This window comes from Pezoporus occidentalis, unplaced genomic scaffold (assembly GCF_034315485.1).
Source record: "Pezoporus occidentalis ecotype Australia unplaced genomic scaffold, CSIRO_AGI_Poc_V1 ctg215, whole genome shotgun sequence".
NCBI lineage: Eukaryota > Metazoa > Chordata > Aves > Psittaciformes > Psittacidae > Pezoporus > Pezoporus occidentalis.
Genome location: NW_026914018.1, coordinates 465,155 through 477,840, shown reverse-complemented (window position 1 = coordinate 477,840; position 12,686 = coordinate 465,155). Strand labels below are relative to the sequence as shown.

The 12,686-nt window shown below is 44.3% G+C and overlaps 1 protein-coding gene across 1 annotated transcript in view; it reads left to right on the top strand.

The window, feature by feature from the left end:
- Window positions 1-8,444: 8,444 nt before the first annotated feature.
- Window positions 8,445-12,686, top strand: part of CLMN (calmin) — an 84,637-nt gene continuing 80,395 nt past the window's right edge. The window contains exon 1 of the mRNA XM_062619884.1: window positions 8,445-8,578. Within this exon, the coding sequence (XP_062475868.1) occupies window positions 8,497-8,578 (82 nt within the window). The 5' untranslated portion in view covers window positions 8,445-8,496. The remainder of the gene's footprint in view (window positions 8,579-12,686) is intronic.

The following is a 12,686-nucleotide window of genomic DNA, read 5'->3' as shown; positions in this document are numbered from 1 at the left end:
AGAAAAAGGCAGGCTTTAAATATTTGTGTAGGCTGCTTGGCAACAAATTGCATGTGATCTTCATAAAAACAAGAAGTTCTCATAGAATTTACATTGTGTTTGAACTGGGTGCTAGTGGCTCCTCACCAATGCTCAATGGCTGGTTTGTGGGAAGAAACAGCAAGAGACTGTTATATTGTGCATTGTGTGCTGCTACTCCAGCTCTGAGAAAGACAGAGCTGCCAGAAGTGGAGGACCAGGGTGGGAATAAAGCTGTGGCTTTTACAGTACATAAAATGCATTAGGTGTGACCAGACAGTGGTTGTGGTTGTGTACTTAAGGCCATGGCTGTAGGGGGTAATCTGCTCACATGACATGGTGCTCCCAAATATAACTGATGCCTGCAGGCCTGTCTCCATCCTCAACAAATTAGCTGCCTACCCCATATTTTTCCTTCAGAAATTGTATCTACTTGTCTGTGGTAAAGACACTCTTAAACAGATTGCAATCCTTCCCCTATCAACTGAGAACAGATTGAAACTGTTAGCCATGCAGGAAATGCAGAGCATAGCTGCACTTGCATTGCTCAAAGATCCTTGAAATCAGCTCAGAGTAGCTCAGAAGGGTAGAGGGGTTAATCATGTGCAGCACCAATTGGGGTTGTTCTGAAAGAGTATGTAAAAGGAGTTGAACATAGGTGTACGAGTACGAGTACTATGAACATAGTGTCACGAGGATGGAGCCAGGCTCTACTCAGTGGCAAACAATGATAGGACAAGGGGTAATGGGTACAAACTGGAACACAAGAGGTTCCACTTAAACTTGAGAAGAAACTTCTTCTCAGTGAGGGTGACGGAACACTGGAACAGGCTGCCCAGGGGGGGTTGTGGAGTCTCTTTCCCTGGACACATTCCTGTGTAACATTATCTAGGTGTTCCTGCTCCAGCAGGGGGATTGGACTAGATGATCTTTCGAGGTCCCTTCCAATCTCTAGCATACTGTGATACTGTGATACTGTGATACTGTGATACTGTATCTGAATCTCTACCTTAAAACGTGCATGTGTAAAAACTCTGTTCAGTGTTGCTTCATTTTACCAGTCAAAATACTGCCATTCCTTTATGATTACACATGTGATAATGAAACCACACAGCTTTCCTGAAAATTCCTCCATATGAAGTCATGCAACTGTAGTAGCTCACAAAAGCTGGGGGAAGTAGCGCATAAGCAAATAGCATCCAGTCCTGTAAATAAGATAATAAGAATCCAGAAAAGCTACTTACATATAATCATGTATGCCCTAAAGTAGACCCAAAGCCAAACTAATGTCTAGATTCTCCAAATTCAGGTGCTCTGAATTCAGTGAATGATGATGATAACTCCCTGTGGGTGTGTAGCTATTTATGTTTTAACTCTCAGAACATATTTCAACAAGGAAAAGGAGCTCTTCAAACTGTCACTCAGTAGCAGGACACCCACTGAGTATCTGAGCCTCTCTCTGCAGATACCATGTGAATGTTCTGAGTCTTTGTAAAGTATCATGAGAGGAGCATGAGGTTCCTTGTGCACAGATGTGTACGACTGGTAGGATGGTGCTGAATGAGAGCAAACATGTTCACATGTTCATATTTCACCAACAGCATTCTTCTATTTTCTCCCATATTCATTAATTCCATATATATGTGTGTGTATGTACGTGCATAGACAATTTTATACACACTGATGACAGAAAGGCCATACAGGCTACATACATATGCAGGCATGAACTGTGCTATAACAAACATCTAACATCGTGTAGTTTCCAATTTTGTGGCAATGGTTTTGTCTACAACTGCAGGATAACCTTACAAAAAATGGACTGTGTGTTTTAGTGACTGTGCTGCTGAACCGATAGCAGAGGATCAAATTATGACTATCAGTCAAACCATTCACCTTTGCCAATGGATGTAATTGCAACCTGTTTGATAGTAACAAAGAAAAAAAAGAAGAAAAGCCATCTGATGGCAGCTTTGTAGCTTTGTGAATGACTAAATTAGTTCTCACTGGCTAGGCACTAACAGAAAACTCTTACAAATTCCCTGTTGCTGTTACTACTTTTGCATTACTCAATAGCTCCATTTTCCAAGGTAGAAATCTGTAAGGAATGGAATTAACACTCTTTTGATCTAGTCTGTGTAAGAGCTGGGAAGTGAAAAAAAAACCCAACAAACAAAACAATACCTTTTTAAGGTAAACCTCACTCACAAAACTAAAGGCAAAGAGGTCCATTAAGACAGATCCTGTGATATGGCTTTTATGTTACAAGCCATTACACTTCGCACAATCAACCTACTTTTGAATAAACTGTACTGTGTTCGAGTATGCACATCTTCTAAAAAGGCATGCTCTGTCTCTGAGTTAGCAAATTGTCATTTTTCTAGATGACTGGCTCACTATTAGAATCTCATTCAGATTCATCTTGGCTTCAGCTTCTGGCCACTGGTTTTTGTCTTCCTTGTCCCCAGTGCATTTGAAAAACTGTTGATGCCTGTTTTCTTTGTAAGAAGAAAACTATCTGTGAAGAGCCCTGAACATTTTGCTTCCACATGAAATGCTTCAGTGGTATTTCACCAGTCATAAGGAAGAGCTCCTGGACAGATACTTTATTATTTTTAATTTTTTTTTAATCAGTTGTTCAATAAGATGCAACAAAATGTGTAAAAGCAGGTAAAAATTGCTGCAGATGAAAGACAGAACCCTCTAACATGATTACATGTGGTCACACTTTCACCTCATCCTAGAATCTCAAATAGTTCCCATAAAAGTTTGCTAAGATCAAATAGGATAAGCCATTGACTTGTATAAAAACATGTGAGATGAACAAAGAAAATCCTTGACTGTTCAAGCCCCTGGCATTTTGCTACTAAGTTGGTACACATAAACTTCACCTTGGTAGCAAGCAAATGAAACAAATCCAGCTGAACTTGCCCAAGTGAGAAGTCACCGTAACTCCTGGCATTATTCAGAGATGTGCGTGATGAAACTTATTTACAGCACATAGAGACCTTTTAGCAAGACCCATAGACTAGTTATTGCCATTGTGTGGCAACAGTTTCATGAATCAGTGTGGTTCATCAGTGTGTCTTATGTGGTGGACTTCTGGGCATCAAGGAAGGAGGAGACAGATACAACAGAGTAAAAGAAGAGAAGCTGGTCAGCATCCCAAGTTTGCATGTGTGCTCAGCAGTACACTGAGGTAGGGACAACTGTCACCACACCTCTTCCCCTGCTAGCATATGAAAGGGACTAAGGGGAGGACTGGTTTAGTGAGGTTTCTCCTGTTTCTAAGTTGGTTTCTATTTTATTGACTACTTCACTCTTATAAATTAAGTCATTGCTTATTATCAAACTTTGGTTGGAGAAGTAGAACACACATCTTAGTGTACCTTCCGTTGCCTTTAAAGAAGTCATGAAAATCTTATTTCATAGCTTATTTGAGGGTTTTTTGCACACGACCTCACTTTTTCCACTTAATCCTACTATTACAATCTCTCTCACTGCTTTTGCACCTTTTCCCGAGTGTCTCCTGTTTACTTGGTTGAATGAGACTGCCTTTTTCCTCCTGACTTTTCTGGTGCTTTGCTTTGAAAGTCTGTTTTACACAGTACCCCTCCCCTTGTTTACACGTGTGTGGGCAGACAAGCCAGACTGAGGGGTGGCTGCTGTCAGACAAGGTAACAGAAACAAAACCTTCACGTAGCTATTCATCTGGCACAGCTAATGAGTCCTTTCTCACGGCTGGCACTCCTTTGTGGTTCAGATACGGTCTAAACAAGGGAAATGAAGAGTTGATGAGACCTACGGTGGCATGATTATTGCCTTGAAATGAAGTCACCATTCAGGTCAGGCTGTATCTGTATCTGTAAAATATGAGTTAAATATGAACTTGGATCACTTTCCTGTGTTACAGACTTCAATTTTCCTCCCTTTCCTCATACAGTTATAGGGTAAGAAAGCCTTTGTTTTCAGTTGTCTTCCAGGAAGACTTGAGAAAATCTAAACCGATTAAAAATTGAGTGAGATTCACCTTCTTTGTAGCCCCTTCAATGAAGCACAAGAGCATGCAAAGACTCCAGGGCTATGCCAGTAGTGTAGGGGCAGGACCCAAATGCCCACCACCTAAATAGTGTTTACAGAAACACTGGTTTGGGTTGAAGATACACAATGTGCTCATATAGGCATACCTATTGCAAGACAGACAACATCTTTTTCTGCTTACCATTAGTCTGGAACTGCTTTAAACAAAGACAGAAAATAATCCACTCCTGGAATGACTGTTCATATGGGAAACTCTGCTTATAAAGCCAAAGCAATTTAGCCACAATGGCATAAATATATTCCTTAATTCCATTAATAGCTTCCTTTGTGTCAGACATCTTCCCTTGCCATTTTAAGCAGGAGCCACATGGTATTGTCCACCTGAACAGGCACAAAGTCTAGATATAGGAGTTGAGGGTTTTTTTGCTACTATCAGGCAATCTTTAAGTATACATTTTCTTCTCAAAATGAGAATTCAGCTCATTAAATCACAGGTAAGATATGCAACGGACGGTAAACTGAAAGCTTTTTAATATCTTTATCCTACGTACAATACAAAGGAAAGAGATGAAGGAGATGTAGAACAGTGGTAAGTTCCCCATGAACTTTCTACTAGACTCCCTCCTTCTCCTATGTGACCAAAATCTTTTCTTAATAAACCTGTTACTAGAGTTCAGAGCCTCTGCCAAGTGTTTACAGTGTTGCTCTAAGTAACAAGTCTGACTGAGCCGAGGGACTTAATTAAATGTAACCTGTTTTTTTTCAGTTACAGAACTGTCCTTAAACATGAAAAGGCAAGTGGACTTTAATAATAAAATCTGAAATCACTTTTTGCTTAAGGGAAGTTCTTTAGTCCTCACTGTATCAATCAGTTACTTCTTAGAAGGCATATAGTATTTTCACAGGTAGTTTCCCACAACCATTTACAGATTTTATGCCAAGTAACATAACCTTTGGATTTCTGGCTTTATGTGAGAATCTCAGATTTCATACTTTCTTCTTGAGCTGATTCATAGACCACATGGTTGCAGGGAAGAATGTAAAAACATAAAGAAAAATGTTTTATGAAGGATGCCCCTTTTGATCTTACAATTTTTCTAGTGTCCTTACAGTTTCAGAGTCTTAGCTTTTCATTTGGGAGCACTTAGTTCTGCATATATTGCAATTTTTTTATGATCAGCTCAGAGATCTGCTAAATGCAAAGTTGTTTTGGGGAAGGTGCTGAAGACCTATCTGGGAGTCTTGGATGGACAAATGCAGGTAATACGGCTGCTGCCTCCCTGGACAGAGCTGCGTATCTACTAAGTGAAACTAGACCAGAGTTTTCATTCACAGTAGCTCATGGACCAGTGTATTAAAGTAAGATGAGATCAGTGCAGCTTCTACTGATGTGTGGGGCAAAGAACTGGAGTGGCCAAACTTGCCAGGTAGGCCTGTACCCCTGACCAGGGCTGAGGTCTTGACTCCCTGGCACGAGAAGGGCAAGCTGCCCTGTTGCTCTGGCCTCCCATCTGTGCAGGAAGAGTGGGCAGTCCCAGTCTGTGCTGCCTGCTCGGCCACACTAGCCAGGGCCATTCTGCCTTCAGAGAATGAGGCTGCACAGAGCAGATGCTCTTCCAGGTAAGAAAGTTTTAATGCCTTTCTCCTCCCCCTAATCAGAAGTTTTAACTTCCCTGTGCCAACACTGTTAATAATTTACAACATCTTAAACCCAACCTGACTCTGAGACCCAGACTGTGCAGGTCAAATACAGCTATACCCTGCAGGCCTGGAGATGTCAGAGGCACACTCTGCCGCATGGCAGTGGAGCTGGGCAGCTCTCACACAGGGGCAGGGATAGGGTGAAGGCAGTAATTAGCCCCAGGAAAATATGAGAGAGCAGTGAATCACAGCTGTAATATCACACATCAGGTGGGGCTGGCAGCAGGGAGCTATTGGATTGCTTCCTCTGACCTTTGCTCCTTCTGCTGCGCCTCAGTGTCCACCTTCTCTATCAGCAATAGTGTGGCCAGCAGGACTAAGGAAGTGATCATCCCCCTGTACTCAGCACTGGTGTGGACGTACCTTGAATACTGTGTTTAGTTTTGGGCCCCTCACTACAAGAGAGACATTGAGATGCTGGAGCATTCAGAGAAGGGCAGTGAAGCTGGTGAAGGATCTGGAGCACAATTCTCATGAGGAATGGCTGAGGTAACTGGGGTTGTTTAGCCTGGAGAAAAGGAGGCTCAGAGGAGATCTTACTGCTCTCTCTAACTACCTGAAAGGAGGTTGCAGCAAGGTGAGTGTTGGTCTCTTCTCCTAAGCAACAAGTGATAGAAGGAGAGGAAACAGCTTCAAGTAGCATCAGGGGAGGTTTAGTTTGCATATTAGGAAGTTTCTTCACTGAAAGGGTTATTGAACGTTGGAACAGGCTGCCCAGGGAAGTGGTTGAGTCACCACCCCTGGAGGTATTTAAAATACGTGTAGATGTAGCACTTAGGGACATAAATTAGTGGTGGACTTGGCACTGTTGGGTTTACAGTTGGACTTGATGATCTTAAAGGTCTTTTCCAACCTAAACAGTTCTGTGACTCTGCTGCTGAAGTTTGCAGTCTGTTCCAATTCTCTTTGTTCATTCACTTTCATCTCATACCAACTCCCGTTCTCCAGCTGACATACAGGCCATAGTAAGCAGCCACTGGCAGGTCTCAGGAGCAGGAGCAGGACACTGCAGACTGGAACAGGCTATCTAGAGACCTCATGCACCCTGGGTGCTGGAGGATGCCCACGTATGTTGGGATAAAGCCTCAGCTGTCCCCATCCAGCCCTGGCAGCATCAGAGTGGACTAGGGACCTCCAGCCACCCCTTGTGGACGGTATTTCACTGATGCTGAGAAGTCTTTCATGTGTTTTTCCCACAGCCACACCCGCTCAGTTTCCACTTTCACCTCTAAACACAGTACTGATGCATTCATCCCACTTGGGTAACAGGTCCTCCCAGTGCAAAATAAAGTCAAAGCGCAGCACTGTGATTTGTGCCAACGCTGCCTGAGTTTAGATGTTTCTCTTCCTTACACAAGCTTCTGCTTCTGCTCTTTGCATTCAGGTTTATAAACTCTCCAGCATGGTATTCTTAGATTTATATGATGTCCTTACCTTTGTGCAAAACTTTTGAGCTTTGATATGTAAACAGCTTGAAGACACACCCGCCACCCCAGCTCTTGGTGATCAAATTTTAGGATAGTTGACTGGTGCTTGTTATAGTGCTGATATATTTGTTCACCTATGAGATGCTTTATGGATGACTCCATTTGATTCTAAGATGTAACAGAGATTCACCAATGTGGGCTGTGGGAAAGAGTTCCTGAGCTGGGTGAAACAACTGGTTGTGTGTTTACTTGGGATAACATAAACATTTCCAACTTGAAAGAGCCCCAGTTTCTAGATCCCAATTTGTTTATAGGTAACTTTGTAGATCTTGGCTTATGTGTTTTGCTAGTCTAACTAATGATGCCATACTAGTCTGACTGGATTGTGTCAAAATTTGCTGTTTACATTATACAGTCTTCATGGTTTGAAAAGAAAATAGGCACAAAAGTACAAATAGTGGTACACTGTAATGAAATGCCTTGCATGTAACGAAAATGCTTATGCTGTTCACCAAGTTTGTAGAGCATAGATATTAGTAATACTGAAGGGCCTTGATAACAACCACTGTCCAATTTTGATGACAAACTGTGTAAATGAAGGTATTCAATATGAAAATTCACCATAAAGGAAATGTGACAGCCTAAACCTACTAGCAAGAGCAGGCTAAGCGAATATGCAAACAGCACATTATCCCTTTTAATGAATAGTAGCGCTTATTTAATCTCCACGAGGAAAACCCCTTTGCCGTTCGTGCTTTCTTTTTCATTTCTGCCGTGGACTCATGACATTTATTCCGAGGATGACACTTCTCCCGTTACAGGCGCGGCAAGGGAAAGCGGGCAGGACCCGGGAACTGTTCGCAGTCCCCCTGCTGCTTCAGCAAGAAAAACATATTTATCCAGAGTGCCAACAGGCCGTGTCAGGGAGAGACGAGGCGAGAGGCCGGCAGTCGTGGGGGGCTACAGCAAGGACGGCCCCGGACACGCCTGCGCCCGGGTGGGGGGTCGGCCGGTGCGGAAGGCTCTGCTGGTGGAGGCGGCGCGGGAACCTCGCCAACGCTGGCTGGGAGGGCAAAGGGGTTTGTCGGCGCGCAGCTACCCATGGTGGGAGGTACGGCCAGACCCACACCGCCCCTCCCTCCGCTCCGCCCCGCCCCAGCTCTTCTCCGCCCCCGGCCGCACGGCCGGCGGGAGGAACTCGGGCAGGAGGGGAGTGCCTCGGGGCGGGGCGGGGCCGCCCCCCCCCCTCCCCGCCGTCGGTGCCGGTGCTGCTGGCTCCCGCCGCCCAGCTTCAGCCCGGCCTCGCGTCCCCATGGCCGGGCAGGAGTGGGACTGGTTCCAGCGCGAGGAGCTCATCGGGCACATCAGCGACATCCGAGTGCAGAACCTCCAAGGTAAACCGACAAACCCTCCTTCCGCCCCGCGCTCCTTCTTCTCCATCTCCCCGGCCTCCCTCCGCCGTCTCCCCCCGTGCCCTGCCGCGGACTCCCGGCCCCCCGGCGTGGGCGGTGCGGGGCTGGAGGAGGAGAACGGCGGGGCCAAAGTTTCCCCCGTGCGCGGCGCCGGGCCCGCACAGCCCGCGGAGACCCCCGCGGTGGGGCGAGCGGCACCGGGACCTGCCGGAGGGACGGGGCGCGGGGACTTCGCGGGCTCTGGGGATGCGGCGAGGTACAGCACGTGTCCCCGCCCCGGGGCCACCCACCGCCGCCTGCTGAGGGCTGTCGGGGGGTGTAGGCTGCCCTCACCTCGCTCCCTCTTGGGGAGACCGCGCTGTCTGAGGGGTGCGGAGCGAATCGAGCGGTGCGGGGGATCACCCTCCCTCTGCCCGTTCTTTCTCCTGAAGCCTGGCAAAGGCGCTCGGGAGCAGGGGCCAGAGCCCACTTCGCCCGGGAGATGTGGAGGCACTCGGCCGCAGTGAAGATGCGGGTCTTGGTCCGTATCGGCGCAGTCTGAAGGGAAGCCGACGGCTATCTGCGTACTTAATTTAATGTACCTCCCGTAAGCTACTGTTGAATAAACATGGGCAGAGTTTATGGATAAATCATCTATGAGATGCTTCCCTATTGTGCCATAGGCTGTGGTAGTGGAAAGGATGCAAATACCTAGCTTTGAACATAGTTCGGTATCAGTGTGGTAGTTCTTCCAAAGTTATGTTTGCCCCTCAGGAGCTGACCCTTCGTGATTGGCAAGACAGCAAGAATCGATGAAAGAAGAAACAGCAGCAGTTGTTTATGAGAGAATGATTGCTTTAATGTAACATACCAATCTCAATCAACAGTTCACACTATACTGCAATGTATCTTCGTGTTCCATAAAATAATAGAGTTGAATTACAGGTCATTATCTCTTCCTGTTTATGCATAATGATATTAAGGCACTGTCTACTGGCAGAGGCAGTGCAGTTGCTGGAAATTAGTTTTGGTTTGGCTTGATTATAGCAGATGTATAATTTATCAGAAAAGAGACTCCAATTAGCCATTCTGTCATCTCTGATGTTGTATCAATGCTGTAACTGCTGGTGTGTGCACTCCACAGTATTTTGACCTCTATCACCATAACCACTGAAATTCAGGTTTTGAGGGCTGCTGATTCCAGGTTGAACTCCCCTTAGGTTTTGTCAGTCTCTCATTATGGTGTAATTCTACATTTCTGACTGCTGGCTCTGTCTTTTTTGGTTCTCTGTGGTAGCATGGATGGTCTCTGTTTTCTTGGTGCTCCAAGCTGTACCAGTTAAACCTGGTTTAATCCTTAATTCATGGGCACTTTTTGAGAAGGAATAGAGAAAAAATCTGTTCTTAAAAAAAGTAGTATGGTTTTGGCTTTGACTCAGCCATTTGTGTAAGAAGGAGTTAAATTCGTTTCCCTTTCTGGAACTTAAAATGTATTTGTACAGATGCACACAGCCTTATCTAAAATTCTTATAGTTCTGTAGGAGAATGTCATCCCACAGGGCAAATTCCTTTGAATAACATGTTCATGAAAAAAATGCTCCTGTTCCCCTCTTACTATATGAGTTTAGTTGTCACCTTGCACTACTAAATAGCGTTTAAAGAGTTTTATGCCCCATGTGGGCTCTTATAAGGGAGAAAAGGTGTTCTGGGATGCTGCTCCAAAGCAAATGATAATATCTGTCACTTACAGTGTGCATGATTTGTAACACATTATCTTCTAGAGATGAAAAACATTTTACAGATGGTGAGTCTGATACTCGAAGAGTGTGATTTTTGTTACTCAGGAGCTCAGTGGCAAAGCACGGTGCTTCTTGTCAGGATACTTTCTTGCAAAATGGCAGCATATGCTCTATGCTCATACGTAGTAATTAAACTTCTCCTGCTTTATAATTCAAAATTCATTCTCTCAAAACAATGAGATCTGAATCACTGCTAGTATCATAGCCTATCAACTGTAGAGTGAATAACAGGTTTGATGTGCTAGAAAGTCATGATTCTAGGATGAAAAACTAGCTGAGGATCATGCAGAGGTTCCAGCAGCACTATTAGAGCTGTTGCAGGGCCCTGCTGCTCAGGGTCACACAAGACCTTGGGTAGGGACGGTCCCTGTCAGCTGCAGTGTCTCCTGCTCCTTCAGTGCTCTCTGTAAAGGCCAGCTGTGTTTAGGGTATGGTTTGTCTTATTCCAGAACACTCCCTTGCAATGGGACATTTTTCATATGTGAATGTGGTTCCTGGTCTCTGGGAACCCCATGATGCAAATATAGACCCAGGAGGGAGTATATTGTAAGGAGAGGACAGGAGGCAGCAGTTAAATATTTGTGGGTATGAGTAATGCATGGAAACACTGGCATGTATTTATGCAGAGATGGAGACTTCTGCTGATACTTGGAACCAGTCAAATATAAGGTCTTTCAGGTGTGGAAAGCAGAGTCATTACATTTATGCTGCATCTGAGCCATCCTGCCCAGCAGCTGATGGAAGAGCCCAGGGAGAAAAATCCAACTGGTAATGACCATAAGAAACTGTACCAGTAGCACCTGAGCAGCCTAGCTGGTATGAAAGTTTCTGCAGGCATCATACAGCCATCTGCTGCAGCAGTTTTCCATGCCCTTTCCGCCTTCTTTTTTAAAAGCTAAAATTATTCATTTCTCTTAAAAAATTCTTCATTATGCCTTAGCTAAGCTGTAAAGCACTGCTGGTGTAAAATACTATTTGAAGATGGCATATGCTCCTTCAGTCTGTTGCATATTCCCTCTCTCGTTTGGTAGTTCCACATCCAGGAAGGATCCAGGATTCCGGTTACTGGGAAGTATCTGCTCTCATGGGAATGTTTTTGCAGTGGTATGCTCCCACCAAATTGAGATGTTCTATATACATGTGCTTGGTGTAGAAGTAGCTTGAGGAACTGTATATTCTGTCATGTAAACAATGAGAGAAGTTGTGGCATGTGTGGGTTTTTCAGCTTTTTCACAGGGAGACTAGAACTGACAGCCAGGGGTGAAATTTGCCAAATGGACTAGACTTAGGGGGGAGAAAAAGGGATGGTTTAAAAAATGGAATTACATTTTGAAATTTAGGCATAGGCATATGATGATGGGGCTTTTATTTTCCCTTTTCACAAAGGTCTAAGATTTTTCCACTTTATTTTTCCAATGGAGGAAGTGAATAGTTCAGAGCTGTTGCAGGTAAGTGATGCTAAAAGCCAGGCACACTGCTTCAGTTCTTGACAGAGGTAGTTTCAGAGAGCAGAACAAAAAGTGACAATCTGATGGAGGAGAGGGGAGTGTAAAGAGGGAATAAACATCAACTATGGTCATGCACAGACAAAGTTGCTCATTCCAGGTCTGTTCGGTTTCTAAATGCATTTAATAAACTGATATTCTTGTGCTCTTTTCTTTTCCGCTTGTATATTCTCCATAGTGAATTTCTCCACATACTGAAAGAAAAAAATGGAAAGCCTCTGCCCAATGTAGGAGCACATCATCAAGCACTGGAATGCTCAATAATTAATTTCCTGTCAGGAGATGGGTTTTTTTCTTTCATTACAACACCAGTGGGAACATTTTGTTACAACGCAAAAATATTTTAAAACCTTCCCTACTGGAAGCTTGATTTAGGATCGTCAAAAATACACTCCCTTATGTGATGGATTGTGCTTACTAGGAAGAGGCAACATCCTCAGCAGGAGTCATTCTCTTTCAGATATTTTGGTCCTGTGCTTTGCAATAGTCTGAATGTATGTTTATAGTACATATCTTTCCTTGCTTTCCTGGGAAAGAAATATGTGGAGATGAATACTTGTGCAATCAGATGTTTTGTCCATCTCTGGCAAACAAGTGCTGTTACCACCATTTAAAAGTAATTATGGTTTGAATGTTCATTTTGTATATTACAGTAGAATATATGGGCTGGGTGTGTAGAACTCTACTAGTCTTCTGTCAGAGGACTAGACAAAGAGCCCAAAGTCCTGCTCCTTGTCATTTTGCTACTCAGAGTTTGATCCAGAAACCACAGAAATACATCGATGTTTATTCCTTGATTTCAGTAGG